Source organism: Xenopus laevis, chromosome 4L (genome assembly GCF_017654675.1).
Source record: "Xenopus laevis strain J_2021 chromosome 4L, Xenopus_laevis_v10.1, whole genome shotgun sequence".
Classification (NCBI taxonomy): Eukaryota; Metazoa; Chordata; class Amphibia; order Anura; family Pipidae; genus Xenopus; species Xenopus laevis.
The window spans coordinates 4,722,114-4,741,561 of NC_054377.1; the positions used below are offsets into that span (position 1 = coordinate 4,722,114).

The 19,448-nt window shown below is 40.8% G+C and overlaps 1 protein-coding gene and 2 non-coding genes across 4 annotated transcripts in view; all 3 read left to right on the top strand.

The window, feature by feature from the left end:
• The window catches only part of ipo7.L (importin 7 L homeolog), a 32,802-nt gene that overhangs the window by 12,438 nt on the left and 916 nt on the right, over positions 1-19,448 (top strand). Inside the window, exons 3-24 of one of the 2 annotated variants that reach the window (XM_041589134.1) lie at positions 331-484; positions 2,704-2,862; positions 3,023-3,179; positions 4,333-4,422; positions 4,539-4,633; positions 4,788-4,872; positions 5,524-5,658; positions 5,947-6,046; positions 6,157-6,233; positions 6,549-6,665; positions 7,339-7,428; positions 8,387-8,552; positions 9,641-9,801; positions 10,159-10,287; positions 10,540-10,606; positions 11,237-11,362; positions 12,298-12,395; positions 12,530-12,625; positions 14,152-14,372; positions 14,735-14,940; positions 16,174-16,377; positions 17,380-17,496. In XM_041589134.1, the coding sequence (XP_041445068.1) occupies positions 331-484; positions 2,704-2,862; positions 3,023-3,179; positions 4,333-4,422; positions 4,539-4,633; positions 4,788-4,872; positions 5,524-5,658; positions 5,947-6,046; positions 6,157-6,233; positions 6,549-6,665; positions 7,339-7,428; positions 8,387-8,552; positions 9,641-9,801; positions 10,159-10,287; positions 10,540-10,606; positions 11,237-11,362; positions 12,298-12,395; positions 12,530-12,625; positions 14,152-14,372; positions 14,735-14,940; positions 16,174-16,377; positions 17,380-17,496 (2,850 nt within the window). 2 annotated transcript variants of the gene reach the window in all.
• On the top strand, positions 7,948-8,127 carry LOC121403544. The gene has a single exon (XR_005967395.1). It is a non-coding gene; the product is annotated as a small nucleolar RNA SNORA23 (small nucleolar RNA).
• LOC121403545 lies at positions 9,863-10,042 on the top strand. The gene has a single exon (XR_005967396.1). It is a non-coding gene; the product is annotated as a small nucleolar RNA SNORA23 (small nucleolar RNA).

The window sequence follows — 19,448 nt, forward strand, 5'->3', positions numbered from 1 at the left end:
CTTACAGAGCATTTGTTTTTTGAATAGGGTCAGTGACCCCCCATTTGAAAGCTGGAAAGAGTCGGAAGAGGGAGGCAAATAATTAAAAAAACATGAAAAATTAATGAGACCAATTAAAAAGTTTCTTAGAAGTGGTCATTCTTTAACATACCAAAAGTTGATTTAAAGGTGAACCACCCCTTTAATCAAGGAGCTTCACATTCCTTTAAATAGATCTGCCATAGGCAATGCATTTCCTTCTATATCTTTTACCTTTGGTGTAAACAGATATTAGCTTGTGATTTGCAGTACTTTCCCTGTCCATCTCTTGACTTGTGTTTGTCCGTGCAGGTGTTATTTATTTGAAGAATATGATTACTCAGTACTGGCCGGACCGGGAGGTGACACCAGGAGAATTGCCGCCTCATACCATCCCCGAGGAGGACCGTCACTGTATTCGAGAGAACATTGTAGAGGCAATTATGCACTCCCCGGAACTGATCAGGTACATCGCCCAAATCTTCCCAATTATTGTGGGGATATTACTGATACTAAAGATTAGAGTTTTGCGACTGTCCTTTGGCAAGGTCGCAAAACAAGAGGATCTCTCCCTGATATGCTCCAATATGAGGTGGGCGATATCGGGCTGGTCCAATCGTGGGACCGAGGGACCAACGATCAGATAACGAGGAGTAAATGGGTGGTTGGATCGAGGACCACATCAATGAACCGATGTGCTCCTCGATCCAACAGGATTTTTAAGCCTGGTCGATCAACATCTGAGAGATATAGATCGGGGAAGCCTGTCGGAGGGCCCCATACATTGACTTATAAGCTGCCGACTTAGTCACTTAAAGGTTAAGTAAACCTTTAAATTAAGTCAGTGTAAAATTAATGAGGGGCTATTCTAAGTACTTTTGACATTTACATTCATTATGTATTCTTTTTTCATTCCAAGATATTAAGGGATACATGTACTGTTAATATGAATGAATTGTGTTACAACAGCGCCACCTGCTGGTCAGTTTCCCAACAGTCTGACCAGCAAGTAGTCAAGGAAGTTGTCAGGAGAAAGAAAGAGGCTGATGTTCTTCTGCTTAGGAAAGATCTGAAAAAGGTTTCTAATTTTTTTCTTAAGCAGAAGAACATGAGAGCAGCCTCCTGACAACTTCCTTGACTACTTGCTGGTCAGACTGGTGGGAAACTGACCAGCAGGTGGCGCTATTGTAACAAAATTCATTCATATTGAAGGTAATGTAACACTAAAAAAATTTTAGTAAAAAAATCTATTCTACACTGCACTAATAAGCTCTGTCTTGCACAAAGTTTACCACTTGCAATGCTTTATTAAAAAAAAAAAAAAATGTTTCCAGTCTTCTGCATAAAGACGATGGTGCGACATTCCCTCTGCAAGATCAAACATGCGGCACTCAACATCTCCTCCTAGCCTAAACTCTGCTCAAACTGGACGTCAATTGTTACAGCTGTATGGAGGATTTTTTGGCTGCCCTGTTTTTGTGTGTCAGACTGATTTATCTTTGAAGCACACAGGTCAGGCAGTCTTTGCAGAAAGAAAAACACTGCCCGCATGCACCATCTCCCTGTACCTGAATTAAATGAAGACGGAGATATATTACTAGGCAGCTGAAAAAATCTTCTGTACAGCAGTAACATTGAACTTCCGGTTTGGGCAGAAGTCTGCTAGGAGGAGATGTTGGGTGCCACATGTTTGATCTTGCAGAGGGAACGTCGCCCCATTGCCGTTATGCATAAGACTGGAAACCGAGTTATATCATGGTTTTTTGTTTTTTTTTGGTGGCTCACCTTCCAAACTTTTTTTTCAGTTCAGTTGGTTTCAGATTTTTTACCAGAAATAAATACTTTTTCCAGTTACTTTCTATCTTCTATGTGTGACTTTTTCTAATATTGAAGTGTAAAGTGTCATTTTTCACCTTCTAACTCAGCTCTGGGAGGGGGTGTCGTCGACCCTGTAAACTGTTCTAAATTGATACATTTAGTTGATCCATTTCTTATCTTTGTCCCTGCTGAGCAGAATCCCTGAGTTTCATTACAGGCAGCTGTTAGATTTGATACAATAGTTACTACTACGCCAGAGATGCTGCTGAGAAATGGATCAACTAAATGTTGCAAAATTGTAACACTTCAAAATCTGCACTTGAATTACTGAGCTGTTAGACTCAAACACCAGAGACATGAACATTCAACTTTCAACTTAGATTTTGGAAAAACTGTGAAAAACATAAAATTGAAAGTACTTTCTGGTGAACTATCTGAAACCAACTCAGCTGAAAAAGTGTTGGAACGTGAACTATTCCTTTAAGATATTGGAATGAAAAAAGAATAAATAATGAATGTGCATTGCAAAATGTATTAGAATAGCCCCCTATCCTTTTAGGATGCTATGGTTTTAATGTATTTGAAATAAAGTTGAATTTTACCTACTACAAGAGGCTTCCGGAGTGCTCGCCGACTTTCTTCATACTTCTAAGACCTATCCTTTTAGCACTTTTTAGTTTTAGGTGGTACATTTTTTTTCTCTTTAAATAAGCAAGCCAGTGCTCTGTTTTGGTTCCATGCATCCAAAATATCCCGTGCATTTATAGAAATATTATTAAAGGAGATGTAAAGTAATGGTTTGCCGAGAACTCCAGATAAAGTAAAGGTCTTCCTTCCTGCGTGTCTCACTTATAATATTCTTCACAGGGTCCAGCTCACGACCTGCATTCATCATATAATTAAACATGATTATCCCAATCGCTGGACTGCCGTCGTGGAAAAGATTGGCTTTTACCTCCAGTCAGACAACAGTGCCTGCTGGCTGGGAATCCTCCTCTGTCTGTATCAGCTGGTGAAAAACTACGAGTAAGTGCAAATATCCGCACGCCTCTGTCCGTAACAATCGTTGCATTCTTTTGTATGGGGCAGAGATTAAGTTCGGCAGTTGTATTGTCTGAGCAGAGAAAGAGACTCCTGAGATCATTCTCATACAGCTCAGTGATTTTATTTATCTGTCTCTGTGCAGATACAAGAAGCCTGAGGAGCGGAGCCCTCTTATAGCAGCTATGCAGCACTTTCTTCCCATGCTGAAGGACCGCTACATCCAGCTACTTGCCGACCCGTCTGAGCAGTCTGTCCTTATTCAAAAACAGATCTTTAAGATCTTCTATGCACTTGTGCAGGTAAGGCAAATAAAAAAAAATCTGGTTAATCTGTAAAAAAAAAAAAGAATTAGGGGGGAGCACAGATAAAGCAATTTCATTGCAAAAAGCGGTTTATTGTAGAGCCTTACAAAACATGTTTCAGGCCCCTATGTGCCCTTTATCAAGTGAACAAATACAAGCCACTCATAGACGTTTAAAGATACATAGCATCCTTCCCCCCCTTCTCATTGACCAATCAAAAATCCTCCATGTCCTTCATTCTATCAGCCTATAGTAGCTTAAAGGAACAGTAACGTCAAAAAATAAAAGTATTTTAAAGTAATGAAAATATAATGCAGTGTTGCCCAGCACTGGTAAAACTGCTGTGTTTGCTTAAGAAACACTACTATTGTTTATATAAATTAGCTGCTGTGTAGCCATGGGGGCAGCCAATCAAAGGAGAAAAGGCTCAGGTTACACATCAGATAGCAGATAAGCTCTGTCTGTCTAATGGTGTTATCTGTTATCCATTAGTTAACCTGTGCCATATAGCCGTTATTCAATTTCCGCCATTGCTCCACACCAGCTTGTTTATATGAACTATAGTAGTGTTTCTGAAGCAAACACATCAGTTTTACCAGTGCAGGGCAACAGTACATGATATTTCCATTACTTTAAAGCACTTTCATTTTTTGGTGTTACTGTTCCTTTAAAGGTGATAACATATGTCCATATTTAGTTTCCAAGGTGCCATTGTCCATGAAAAGTCCATAACCAGTCTTTGTGCAAATAATATCCATTTTTGCAGTTACTATAGAATGCATCAATTGCCTCATATATACCTTTTTTTAAATATATTTAAAAACTGTGCCTACCTAAACACCATGGAGTTAAACTTATTGTTAAATGGTTAGTATAATAAATCTCTATGCCTAATCTTTTGTGCACCAGGTTAGTAAAACTTATATACCATTACCTTCCTATGAGTATCATTCATATCAGACCTGCAAGATAACAATATGGTGTTATACAGTGTTTGGATCCACATGAAACCCAAAATGCCTTAAATATAAAAGACATCATGCAAATAAATATTTATCACCCCTAGAGTTAGTGGGCATCAATTTTACTCATGGAAGATGATAAATTGTTTTGTTAATGCAATGACATGCTTATGGCTTTGTCTTTGCAGTACACACTGCCACTGGAGCTGATTAATCAGCAGAATCTGGCTGAGTGGATAGAGATTCTGAAGACGGTTGTGGATCGGGATGTACCTGCTGTAAGTAATCATGGAAATGACTTGATCGGTGTAGTTGTCCCTAAGCAAATGCTGAATATACTCGCGCATTGTCATTGTGGCTTTATGCAACTTGTCAACCTGTTTGTCCTTAATAGGAGACGCTTCAGGTCGATGAAGATGATAGGCCAGAATTGCCTTGGTGGAAATGCAAAAAGTGGGCTCTGCACATACTAGCAAGACTGTTTGAGAGGTACGTTTTTCGGTTACTCACTGTAACTATGATTGGCTAAACTCCTATGATCCTTTCAGTCAATATAAAAGCAGAATTGTTGCACACCAGGAAGTAGATTTGTGCCTCATTTTATTTTGCCCCTGGCTCTGATATATATTCTTTTTCATTTCAGGTACGGAAGCCCAGGAAATGTCTCCAAGGAATATAATGATTTTGCTGAAGTCTTCCTGAAGGCCTTTGCTGTTGGTGTTCAGCAGGTATGTTAAGTTAACTTTTAATATGTTTTAGAATGGCTAATTCTAAACAATATTTATATTGACCTTTTTTGTTATGGTTTCTGAATTATTTGCCTTCTTCTAACTCTTTCCAGCTTTCAAATGTCGGGGGTCACTGACCCCATCTAAAAACAAATGCTCTGTAAAGCTACAAATGTATTGTTATTGTTACTTTTTTATTACTCCTGTTTCTATTGAGGCCTCTACTATTCATATTCCAGTCTTATATTCAAATCAATGCATGGTTACTAGGGTAATTGCTCCCTACCAACCAGATGGCTGAAATTGCAAACTGGAGAGCTGCTGAATCAAAATAACTCAAAACCACAAATAATAAAAAATGAAAGCCAATTGCAAATTGTTTCAGAATATCACTCTATACATCATACTAAAAGTTAGGCCAGACCCTTACAAAAATGGGTTTGAAACACCATAGTTGATACAGGGTAGAAAGTAAATGTGCAAATATTAAGTGAGCTTATCCAGTATAATAGGGGGCCCAGGCGCAATGCTTTGGGCTTACAGCATGGGAGACAGAACCTATTCACATTTTTGTAATCTCAAGCGTCCTACCTCCCTAAATATAAGCACATATCCACGTTGCAGTAATGTATACTGCTGTTTCCCGTGTAGGTTCTGCTGAAGGTTCTTTACCAGTATAAGGAGAAGCAATACATCGCACCAAGAGTCCTGCAGCAGACGCTGAATTATTTCAACCAAGGGGTGTCTCATGCTGTGACTTGGAAAAACTTAAAGCCTCATATCCAGGTGAGATTTTCCCAAAGAATTCCATAACCCTGTATAGTAAGTGAACACAAATGAAATGTTATAATGTTGTTTTACTTATTCTACTGGTTTTTGACTGCTCCCATTTACACCTTCTTTTAAGGACATTGTTGCATATATATATATATATATATATATATATATATATATATATATATATATATATATATATATATATATATATATATATATATATATATATATATATATATATATATATATATATATATTACAACGTTTTATCATTTCTTCATCCCACTCTGTTTCCAGGGAATCATTCAAGATGTCATCTTCCCGCTAATGTGTTACACTGACTCTGATGAGGATCTGTGGCAAGAAGATCCATATGAATATATCCGCATGAAATTCGGTATGACCCTCTTTTTTTTTTTTTTTTTTTTTTTTTTTTCTCAAATGAATTAAAAAAAAAAAAAAAAAAAAAAAGAATTACAGTTCTTAAGGAATATCTTCTCCTTTTAGATGTGTTTGAAGATTTTATTTCCCCAACTACTGCTGCCCAAACTCTGCTTTTCACATCCTGCAGTAAAAGGAAAGAGGTAAGTGCTGAGTGTTTTAAGCTCAGGGGAATGCAACAGTCGGACAACATTTATCCACAAGACCACCTTTATTTACTTAGCTGGCAAGGCACAGCATGTTTTGATTGCCTACCACTTTAACCAGGCACTCCTGCAATGTGGCTCATTTATAAACACCTGGCAAAGTTGCTACTGGGTAGTTCTTACCAACTGAACAAATTGTGAGCTTATAGGACTAGCATAGCCAAGCACCTTGCATGTCCTTATTCCCATCTATTATAGTGAATCTTTCCGTGTGCAATTAACTTTAAATGGGCCCTGTTGGGATTGTTCTAGGTTCTCCAGAAAACCATGGGCTTCTGCTACCAGATCCTTACAGAGCCTGCTGCCGATCCTCGAAAGAAAGATGGAGCTCTGCATATGATTGGCTCCCTGGCTGAGATCTTACTGAAGGTAGGGAAAATGTTAGGTGGCAACTGTTAAAGGGATACTGTCATGGAAAAAAAGTTGTTTTTCAAAACGCAAGAGTTAATAGTGCTGCAGAATTCTGCACTGAAATCAGTTTCTCAAGAGCAAACAGATTTTTTTATATTTAATTTTGAAATCTCACATGGGGCTAGACATATTGTCAGTTTCCCAGCTGCCCCCAGTCATGTGACTTGTGCTCTGATAAACTTCAGTCACTCTTTACTGCTGTACTACAAGAGTGATATTACACCCCTCCCTTTCCCACCCCCCAGCAGCCTAACAACAGAACAATGGGAAGGTAACCGGATAGCAGCTCCCTAACACAAGATAACAGCTGCCTGGTAGATCTAAGAACAACACTCAATAGTAAAATCCAGGTCCTACTGAGACACATTCAGTTACATTGAGTAGTAGAAACAACAGCCTGCCAGAAAGCAGTTCCATTCTTAAGTGCTGTCACAACTAAAAAAAAAAAAATACACTTGCTGGTTCAGGAATGAAATTCTATATGGTAGAGTGACTTATTTGCAGTGTAATTTAGAAATAAAAACAAAATCATGACAGAATCCCTTTAAGTAGTTGTAACCTTTTATAATAAATGGCCATATATGTTTTTCGTAACCTAACTGTCTTCCTTTTTTTTCCCCCCTTTCACCAGAAAAAAATCTATAAGGACCAGATGGAGTTTATGTTGCAAAACCATGTTTTCCCTCTGTTCAGCAGTGAACTGGGTTACATGAGAGCACGGGTAAGGATCCCAACCCTAGAATTCTCTCATCTGCCCTGTCACTGCCTTTTCTCCAGCCCTAGCATTGCTTGGGAATATATTCAGTTTTGGAGTGATATCTGCTGAATGGCATTAGCACCTTACACAGGCGGTGCATTTCCCAGTGCTAACACAGCTGTTTTTTGATTGCTGCGATCCTTTCAGGGAAAAAAACAAGCAATCTAAAATCCCTGTGTGCCATTTCCCGTAGAGCTATAAATAGAAATAGCAAAGAACTAAGTAAAACTTCTTGAGAGAGAGCAATTCCCTGCTTTGGGTAACCTGCAAGCATGAATATGAAGGGGTACCAAGTTCAGCTGTTCGTAATGGTTTGGTGATTGAGAGATTCCATTCTCCAAGATGAAGGGCTTTGAGTTTATTTTTAAAGAGGGCATAGGATCAAGTGGGCAGTTTGAGTGGTTTGCAGAGTCTTCAGGCTATGATATCTGTAGGGAAGGCTATGTCTTATTATTTCTTCCTGTAATTATTATTGTTGTGGCTGCAGGCCTGTGTGCACAGTGACAGTCTGTGTCTGTGGAGCAACTAGCTTGTGTTTTGCATGCTGGCAGTTTCATACACGCGTCCCCTGCAGCCCAAGACTAACGTGAGATCATAGTACTGGTCTAGTGATGTCTAAAAGACACCTCTACCACTGGCCAGCCTCCAATCTCTCAGACACAGTCTTAGATTCATACAAAACCTGTTCCCCCTCCAAGCCAGGAGGAAATAAATTTGGCCAGGGTGGGGAAGAAAGATATATGCTGTCCCAACCTCCGACGCTCTAAAAACTTTTCAGAAACACCAATAGGATTGTGTACTTCAGCAAGTACAGCACCCAGTCCTACCAGCTTCTATGTGAACATTTTCTGTTGGAGTGCAGTATGGGGACAGCGGGGAAACCACTGCAAGTACTTTGTGTTGACTTTATATCCATGTGTAGGCATGTTGGGTTCTGCACTATTTCTGCGAGGTCAAGTTCAAGGTTGACCAAAACCTGCAGACTGCTCTGGAACTGACCAGGCGGTGTCTCATCGACGACCGAGAGATGCCGGTTAAAGTAGAGGCAGCCATCGCCCTCCAAGTACTGATCAGCAATCAGGAAAAAGGTACAAGCCGCCTCATATATTTTTTTTTACACAATATATGGCAAATATCGTATTACTTGTTTAAAAAGTCCTGCCTTAACCTTTCTCAGCTAATTGCAATAACGTCATCTAGTCACATAAACCAAGTGTGATATTTAATGGTTGGTGACAGTGACCGTCCAATAAAAGGAGTGCCCTGACGGCACATTCTTAGAACCCCAATAAGAAGAATAAACCAGTTGAGGGAAATTTGACTTAAAAAAAACAAACACCAATTTCACTAGTTGAAGTAATATTATTTGCATCGCTTCTGTCACCCAGCAATCTTTTCCAGATCACAAGCCGAAGTTTCCCCAGATCTGTACCAGGTCTCTGGACTTGGCTTGATCGAATTCCCTGGCTTCCTGTAGCGGCACCCATGAAAGGGTTAACATGATTCCAAACATCGCTATTTATCAGTTGCGTCACTTTAATGAATATGAAGGGCACCCGCATCTCCCCAAAGGGTTCAGCAGCAGCTCAAGGTGCTACTTACAATAGAGATGACCATCCTATGTCTATAGGGAACTGAAACTGACGCCACCTGTAACGCTGTTGCTGACAGTTGCAGTTCAAAGCCAGGGTTACCCATGTAATTTAGTCTGCCGTGGTCAATTGGACTAGTCTGGTTAAACTTAGACTGGACAGAGATGTAAATATCCTAGGGATTTCCAAATTGCACAGGATGCTGGGAGTTGTAGTCCATCACTGCTTAGCTACAGCTGACTGTAATTCTTCAGGGATACAAAGTGTTGGTCACTAATTTCTCTGATACAGAACTGGCTGTTTCACCTCTCGCTTATCTACTTACCTGTTTGTCCACGTCACCCCTGTACTCTGTACAATACAACTGTTAGTTTTGTTAGGTGACCGAGAGCAAGCAGGTGCCGGTAGCACAATGGCCGGTGCAGGCGAGTGAGCCGGGCATTAATCTGCTCTATAAATAGTTCCCTTCCTGAGATGCACAAGTTGTGAATCATTAGCAACTGCCGCCCTCTTACTCTCTGCCTGGGCCCCAACGCAAATCACATTACCTGCAATACTGATTTTTCGCTTCCCTTTTTATTCAGCTAAGGAGTATATTGTGCCGTTTATTCGGCCGGTGATGCAGGCTTTGCTGCACATAATCAGGGAGACGGAGAATGACGACCTTACCAACGTGATTCAGAAAATGATCTGTGAATACAGCGAGGAAGTCACACCAATTGCCGTGGAGATGACTCAGCATCTAGTGAGTTGCTTGTTCATTTGGGAGACGTTGCTTTGCATTGTGGGTTATAACTATAGAGGCCGCAGGCCTGTGTGCACAGTGACAGTCTGTGTCTGTGGAGCAACTAGCTTGTGTTTTGCATGCTGGCAGTTTCATACACGCGTCCCCTGCAGCCCAAGATTAACGTGAGATCATAGTACTGGTCTAGTGATGTCTAAAAGACACCCCTACCACAGGCCAGCCTCCAATCTCTCAAACACAAAAACTATGTATAGGTTATCCTTAGGGTTATACCAATATTAATTTTCCAAGGGGTCCAATTAGGAAACCTCCTTTGTCTCCATATTTGGCAAGGCCTGAATCTCTCCCGTTTCCCAGGCCATGACCTTCAATCAAGTCATTCAGACGGGACCTGACGAGGAAGGAAGTGACGACAAAGCAGTGACGGCCATGGGTATCCTCAATACAATCGACACTTTGCTCAGTGTTGTAGAAGATCACAAAGAGGTAAGAAACCAATCACCTGTTCTCTTCTTTGTGGCAACAACCATCAAGATTTCTTCATATGGAATGTTAATTTGCTTCTGTGAACTGTCCCCAGTGTCAAGGCATGCACTATAAAGCTTCATTTTCAATATCCTAATGAATGAATGTAAATTACAAAATTTCTTGGAATAGCCCCCACATCAATTTTACATTCACTTGTTTTCAAGGTTTGCTTATCCTTTAAATGTAGTAAAGGAATTGTTTTCCCGACAGATTACACAGCAGCTTGAAGGAATCTGTCTACAAGTCATTGGAACAGTTCTGCAGCAACATGTTTTAGGTAAGCTCTAGAGTTGTTTTATTTAGGGATGCACCGAATCCACTATTTTGGATTCGGCCGAACCCCTGAATCCTTCACGAAAGATCCTGCCAAATCCCGATTCCGAATTTGCATATGCAAATTAGGAGTCTGATGGGGAAAACATTTTTTACTTGTTTTGTGACAGTCATGGATTTCCCTCCCTTCCCCTAATTTGCATATGCAAATCAGGGTTTGGCCGCGCAGAAGGATTCGGCGGAATGCTGCTGAAATCGGCTGAATCCTGGATTCGGTGCATCCCTAGTTTTATTTCATTTATTAATGGCTATTATGGGTTCTCTGAACCAGTGAGAGTTATTCTGGGCCATGTTTTACATTGACATAATTAGTATTGGTAACAAAGTAAGTTAGGTTGAAACAGACACACGTCCATCAAGTTCAACCATTTAACTCTATTTTAACCTGCCTAACTGCCAGTTGATCCAGAGGAAGGTGAAAAAAACCTTTTGATTGAAGCCTCTCCAATTTGCCTTAGAGGGGTGAAAAAATTCCCTCCTGACTCCAAAATGGCAATTGGACCAGTCCCTGAATCAACTTGTACTATGAGAATAACGCTTCATTGACAAATAATCTTTGAACTTGCCGTTGCAGAATTCTATGAAGAGATCTTCTCCTTGGCCCACAGCCTAACGTGCCAGCAGGTTTCTCCCCAGATGTGGCAGCTCTTGCCCCTTGTGTTTGACATCTTCCAACAGGATGGCTTTGATTACTTCACAGGTTAGACAATCTGCTCCCTGCTCTTATGCAAATAGTGGCGACTTCTAGAGTCCTGCAGCGGGTCGGTTACCCGCAAACACCTGGGGTACCCTGTGGGTTGCGGGTAGAAGTTCCGGGTGCGGGTATAGATGCGGGTCGGGCCACAGGCTGCTGCTGCCATATATGCACAGGGCCGCCATCAGGGGGGGACAGGGGGGACAAGTGTCCCGGCCCCTGGCCTGAAGGGGGGCCCGGCAGTGCTGCATTTTTTGAAAGAGCCGGGCCCCCCTTACGAGCGCCCGAGCCGTGCGGCCATTTCCCAGGTTGTAGAATGCGGAAGTGCTGAACAGCCGAAGCCCCGAAGCGGCGAAAAGACCCGAAGTCACGAAAACAGCCGAAATTGAAGAACTGAAGTGGCAAAAAGACCCAAAGTCATGAAAGGAGACGAAGTTGAAGTCCTGAAGCCTTGAGTTCAATTCTACTGAACACCAGTTGTTGTTTTTTTTTTTTTTTTTTTTTTAATCCGCTGGCCACCAATGTATTGTTTTAATATTCTATAGGCCCCTGCCGCCAATGTTTTGGTTTTTTTTAAAAAAAATAATTTTTTTTTTACTTGTAAGGGGGGCCCTGGAACCAATGTTTTTTATTTTTTTATAATAATAATGGGGGGGCCCCAATTTTTTTTTAACTTGTAAGGGGGCCCCTGCCACCAATGTGTTTTTTGTTTTTTTTATTGTAAAACTTTTTTTTAAAATAGCTGTGTGGGGGGGGGTTACTTTTTTAGGAGCTGTGTCTGTGTGGTCCTTTAACTATGATGTGGAGTGGGCGGGATATGGGGTGGGGCATGGGCGTGAGGGTGGACGGGGCCCTGTGATTTCTAATATCAGCCCTGTATATACATGAACTGAAATAGAAACATACCCCACATGTAATTTGTGCCTTTTGCTTGTTTGTAGATATGATGCCTCTCCTCCACAATTATGTTACGGTGGACACCGATACCCTGCTGTCTGATACCAAATACCTGGAGATGATCTACAGCATGTGTAAAAAGGTAAGTCATAAAAAGAGTGGACTAGCTTTACCCAGTAACACTGGTTACTAGTAGAACTAACTGGTACCCCAGTAGCAGCATAGACCTATAAGGGGCAGTAGACACTAGTAATCCATGGCTTTTTGTGCTCCCAGATCCTCACAGGTGTTGCGGGAGAAGATGCTGAATGTCATGCTGCTAAACTGTTGGAGGTGGTCATCTTGCAATGTAAAGGCCGTGGCATTGACCAGGTAAAAAACAGACCTGTTCTTAAAGGGCTCCATCTGTTGACTTTTGACACCTTTAAGCTAACTTAAACAACTGTTTGTTGTAGACTGGCTCATTCTAAGCAACTTTTCAATTGGTCGTCCTTAATTAACTTTAAAGTTTATTTGCCTTATCTTCAGACTCTTTCCTGCTTTCAAATAAGGCTCACTGACTCCCATCTAAAAAGAAATGCTCTGTAGTGGTCCTGCGTGACCAATTACACTTTTCATCAACAATGCCTACTTTGTTTGTTGAATTTGTGCTGTTCAGTGTCGGACTGGCCCACCGGGATACCAGGAAAACTCCCGGTGGACCCTTGTGCTGCTAAAGATTTGGCCTTTTTCATGGCCATTTTCTATTTCTATGAGAACAGAGGCTAAATTGATGGAATAATAGGTTATAGTATGTATAACTAAAAGAGAATAGAGGTTGCGTGAGGAGAGGACGAATAATAGTACTGAGAGTGGGCCCATGGGCTAAGGTTTTTGGGTGGGCCCCTGGTGTCCCAGTCCAACACTGGTGCTGTTAGTTTAAAACGCAAAATAAAACCCCTTTTAAAAAAACAAATGCTCTGTAAGGCTACAGATGTACTGTAATTGCTACTTTTTATTACTTACCCTTCTATTCAGGGACTCTCCTATTCATATTCCAGTCTTATTCAAATCAGTGCATGGTTGCTAGGGTAATAAGGACCCTAGCAGCCAGATTGCTGAAAATGCAAACTGCAGAGCTGCTAAATAAAAAGCTAAATAACTCAAAACCTACGAATAATAAAAAATTAAAACCAATTGTAAATTGTCTCCGAATATCATTCCCTACATCATAATGAAAGTTTATTAAAAGGTGAACCCCGTTAACACCATATCTCACCCTAACTGACGTCCAACCTGATCTGACCCTGCTCCATGGGTATATTTAAAGAAAAAGTTCAATGTAAAAATAAAAACGGGGTAAATAGGCTGTGCAAAATAAAAAATGTTTATAATATAGTTAAGCAAAAATGTAATGTATAAAGGCTGGAGTGACTGGATGTGTAACATAATAGCCAGAACACTACTTCCTGCTTTTCACCTCTCTAACTCTGAGTTAGTCCGTGACTATAAGGGGACCCACATGGGACAAAACTGTCCAGTGATTTAGCAATTGATCCTCAGCATTCAGCTCAGATTCAAAAGCAATAGTTATGACCTATGTGGTCCCCCTCAAGTCACTGATTGGTTACTGCCTGGTAACCAATCAGTGGAAACCGAGAGCTGCAAAGCAGGAAGTAGTGTTCTGTTTTGTTAGACATCAGTCACTCCAGCCTTTATACATTACATTTTTGACTAACTATATTAGTAACATTTTTTATTTTGCACAGCCTATCTATTTAACCAGTCTTTACTTTAATACTGAACAATTCCTTTAAGAGGGTCTACAGCTCACAGTTCAGGACTAGGCTGTACTACAAAGTGTATTGTCTGTGGGACGTGAAGAATCACTAAACGCCGTTTGCTTCCGTACACTGCAGGTCATCCCGTTGTTTGTGGAGGCGGCTCTAGAGAGATTAACCCGGGAAGTGAAAACAAGTGAGCTGAGAACAATGTGCCTGCAGGTTGCAATAGCTGCGCTCTACTACAGCCCTCCCCTTCTGTTCAATACTTTGGAAAACCTTCGCTTCCCCAATAATGAAGAGCCTGTCACCAATCACTTTATCAAGCAGTGGTTAAACGATGTTGACTGCTTCCTTGGGTGAGTTTGATGTCTCTGAACTAGGGATGCACCGAATCCACTATTTTGGATTCGGCCGAATACCAAACCGAATCATAATTTGCATATGTTAATTAGGGGTGGGAAAGGGAAAACATTTTTTATTGTTCTCTGACAAAAAGTTGCACATTTTTCCTCCCCACCCCTAATTTGCATATGCAAATTAGGATTCGGTTTGGCTGGGCAGAAGGATTCGGCCGAATCTGAATCCTGCTGAAAAAGGCCGAATCCTGGATTCGGTGCATCCATTGTGCCGACAGCAGAGATTGCCTGAAATAGGTTGTTTTTATATATCATCTGTCTCCAAACTCCGATCCTAATTGCCGTCATTCCCATGTACTAAGGTTACATGATCGGAAGATCTGCGTCCTTGGCTTATGCGCCCTTATTGAACTGGAGCAGCGACCCCAAGTGTTAAATCAGATGTCCTCCCAGATCCTTCCAGCTTTTCTCCTCTTGTTTAACGGTCTAAAGAGAGCCTACGCCTGCCATGCAGAGCAAGAGAACGACAGTGACGACGATGGAGATGGAGAAGACGATGAAGACGCTGGTACGTGAAACGCGTTATTGCCTGATATTAAAGGGATACTGTCATGGGGAAAAATGTTTTTTTTTTTTTTTTTTCCAAAACGCATCAGTTAATAGTGCTGCTCCAGTTGATTTTGATTTAACCAAGCGATTATCCTAACAAATAATGTTTGGAATCGAAGATATAATCCACCCACCCGGTGTGCAAGGGGTACCCATAATGCTACTGGGCATGGGTCTAATATATTTGGCCCTGCAGAGTGGAGATTGGGTATAACATGGCACATGGACAGAAACCATCTATATGGCGTACATTTGCGATTAGACATTTACACTTGTAATTTATGACCCCCGTTTACCCATTTCAACAGTTTGAGCCAGGTGGAATAGGCATCAGGGGAAAACCTACAGCCTATGAGTAAGTGCCCACACAGGCATGAAATGCGTAAGGCTTATGCATGTCCTAATAGTCTTTTTAATTCATCAAAACTTGAGCTACTGCTTACTTGGAGATGGATCTCGCCCTACCTGGATTTTTGCACATTAGAAACTTGTTATTGCCTAATATTAAAGGGACACTGTCATGGGGGAAAAGCGCAAACAGATTTTTTTGAAATCTGACATGGGGCTAGACATATCGTCAGTTTCCCAGCTGCCCCAGTCATGTGACTTGTGCTCTGATAAATCTTAAGTCACTCTTTACTGCTGTACTGCAAGTTGGAGTGATATCACCCCCTCCCCCCCTAACAACAGAACAATGGGAAGGTAACCAGATAGCAGCTCCCTAACACAAGATAACAGCTGCCTGGTAGATCTAAGAACAACACTCAATAGTAAAATCCAGGTCCCACTGAGACACATTCAGTTACATTGAGTAGGAGAAACAACAGGCTGCCAGAAAGCAGTTCCATCCTAAAGTGCTGGCTCTTTCTGAAAGCACATGACCAGGCAAAATGAGCTGAGATGCACCTACACACCAATATTACAACTAAATACATTTGCTGGTACAGGAATGAAATTTTATATTGTATAGTGAATTATTTGCAGTGTAAATTGGAAATAAAAATCATGACCGAATCCCTCTAAATTCAGTTATTCTGCTGAAGTCTTGACCTCAAATATTTTTGTAAGTGAAATTAGTTTCACTGTGTTTAGCTGGCAGTGCCTTATGCTGGGCACCTCCAGAGGCAGCTCTTGTGTGTTTCCCATTTTTTGACCCACCCGGCAATGTGTTAATAATGTTCCTTTCCAGCAGAGCTGGGCAGTGATGAAGATGATATCGATGAAGAGGGGCAGGAGTACCTGGAGATTTTAGCCAAACAGGCCGGCGAGGACGGCGATGACGAAGACTGGGAAGACGACGATGCTGAAGAGACTGCACTAGAGGGCTACACTACCCTCCTCGATGATGAAGATACTCCTATTGATGAATATCAGATATTTAAAGCTATATTTCAGAGTGAGTGCTAACGGGTTGTTTACATCTACCACATGCATTAAGCAGGCTCTGTGTCATTAAAGGGGCTGTTCACCTTTAAATTAACTCTTATGACTTAGAGATGGATATTCTGAGACGATTTGCAATTGATTTTTTTATTTATTTGTGGTTTTTGAGTTATTTAGCTTTTTATTCAGTTTGCAATTTCAGCAATTGGGTTGCTAGGGTCCAAATTACCCTAGCAACCATGCTCTGATTTGAATAAGAGACTGGAATAGAGGCCTAAATAGAAAGATGAGTAATAAAAAGTAACATTTGTAGCCTTACTGAACATTTTTTTTTCAATGGGGTCAGTGACCCCCATTTGAAAGCTGGAAAGAGTCAGAATAAGAAGGCAAATCATTCGAAAAGGATAAAAATAATGGAGACCAATTGAAAAGCTGCTCTGAACTGGCCATTATAACATACTAAAGGTTAATTTGAAGGTAGCCCCCATCCCTTCAAGTTCTCCACAATAGAGGTATATAGATCTATATAGCATTTTTAGCTAAGAATTAGGGATGCACAGAATCCAGGATTCAGCCTTTTTTTTAAGCAGGATTCGGATTCGACCGAATCCTTCTGCCCGGCCGAACTGAATCTGAATCCTAATTTGCATATGCAAATTAGGGTCGGAAGGGAAATCTCATGACTTTTGTCACAAAACAAGGATATTTGCATATGCAAATTTGGTTTGGTACCTGGCCGAATCTTCGCGAAGGATTCGGCTGAATCCAAAATAGTGGATTCGGTGCATCCCTACTAAGAATGTGATGGGTTTGTATAGTGATCCCTCCTACTCAATGCTATAGATTGCATAGAGACTAGGGATGCAACGAGTCCAGGATTCGGCCAAATCCCTCTGCTCGGCCGAATCAAATCTTAATTTGTGAAACCTCTGTGTTTTCCGATACATATGTATTGCCTGTCTTTGATTATATTTGTATCTTTCGGATGCTAAAAATTGTTCTTTCTTCTCCCCAGAACTCCAAGGTAGAGATCCAGTCTGGTACCAGGCTCTTACTCAAGGACTTAATGAAGATCAAGGAAAACAGTTACAAGACATCGCTACACTGGCAGATCAGAGGCGGGCAGCACATGGTATGTTATCGGTCTGCTCTCTGCAAAATCGTTGAGGGACAGTGAACCTCGTTCCTTACTGTGTAATAAATTCAGCCTTGGTTGCAGCTGTATGGGCAGCACATCTTTAGTTAAAGGGATGGTTCACCTTTGAGATAACTGTTAGTGTGATGTAGAGAGGGATATTCTGAGACAATTTGCAATTGGTTTTTATTTGTGGTTTTTGAGTTATTTAGCTTTTTATTCAGCAGCTCTTTAATTTGCATTTTAAGCATTTTGTTAGCTAGGGTCCAGATTCCCCTAGCAACCATGCATTGATTTGAACAAGAGACTGGAATAGGAGAGGCCTGAATAGAAAGATGAGGAAAAAAGCAATAACAATACATTTGTAGCCTTACAGTGAATTTGTTTTTTAGATGGGTTCAGTGACCATTTAAAACCCGGAAAGTCAGAAGGCAAATAATTCATAAACTATATAAAAAAAAATATATAAACAATTAAGGCCAATTGAAAAGTTGCTTATAATTGGCCATTGTAGCCATATTTATCCAGAATGCTTGGGACCTGGGAAGAGATCTTTCCGTAATTTGGATCTCCATACCTTTAAAGGGGTCGTTGACTTTTTTCAATTACTTAACATTATTTATTTTTTACTGTTTTTCCAAAATCTAAGTTTAAAAGGGATACTGTCATGGGAAGAAATTTTTTCCCCAAAATGAATCAGTTAATAGTGCTACTCCAGCAGAATTCTGCACTGAAATCCATTTCTCAAAAGAGCAAACAGATTTTCTTATATTCAATTTTGAAATCTGACATGGGGCTAGACATTTTGTCAATTTCCCAGCTGCCCCAAGTCATGTGACTTGTGCCTGCACTTTAGGAGAGAAATGCTTTCTGGCAGGCTGCTGTTTTTCCTTCTCAATGTAACTGAATGTGTCTCAGTGGGACCTGGATTTTAATATTGAGTGTTGTTCTTAGATCTACCAGGCAGCTGTTATCTTGTGTTAGGGAGCTGCTATCTGGTTACCTTACCTTGTTCTTTTGTTTCGCTGCTGGGGGGGGAAAGGGAGGGGGTGATATCACTCCAACTTGCAGTAAAGAGTGATTGAAGCTTATCGGAGCACAAGTCACATGACTTGGGGTCTAGCCCCATGTCAGATTTCAGAATTGAATATAAAAAAATCTGTTTGCTCTTTTAAGAAATGGATTTCAGTGCAGAATTCTGCTGGAGCAGCACTATTAACTGATTCGTTTTGAAAAAAACATTTTTACCCATGACAGTATCCCTTTAAAATTGAATGTTCCTGTCTTTGTTGTTTGAGTGACAGCTCAGTAATTCAGGCACAGACTCTAAATGGTTACAATTTTACAACATTTAGTTGATCCATTTCTCAGCAGCATCTCTGGAGTATCAGTAACTATTGTATCAAGTCTAACAGCTGCCTGTAATGAAACCCAGAGATTCTGCTCAGCAGGGACAAAGATAAGAAATGTATCAACTAAATGTATCAATTTAGAACAGTTTACAGGGTCGGCGCCCCCCCTGCCCCCGAGCTGCTTTAGAAGGTGAAAAATTACACTTCAATATTAGAAAAACAGTGACACATAGAAAATAGAAAGTACTTGGAAAAAAATGTATTTCTGGTGATCTATCTGAAACCAACTAGTTATTTGAAGGGGAACAACCCCTTTAAATCTACTAGAAACAGGGATGCACCGAATCCAGGATTTGGTACGGGATTCAGCCTTTTTCAGCAGGAATCGGGCGAATCCTTCTTCCAGACTGAACCAAATACTAATTTGCATATGCAAATTAGGTACGGGGGAAATCACGTGACTTTTTGTCACAAAACAAGGAAGTAAAAAATGGTTTACCTTTCCCACCCTAATTTGCATATGTGGATTCAGTACGGTATCTGGCCAATTCTTTTGTGCAGGATTCGGGGGTTCAGCCGAATCCAAAATAGTGGATT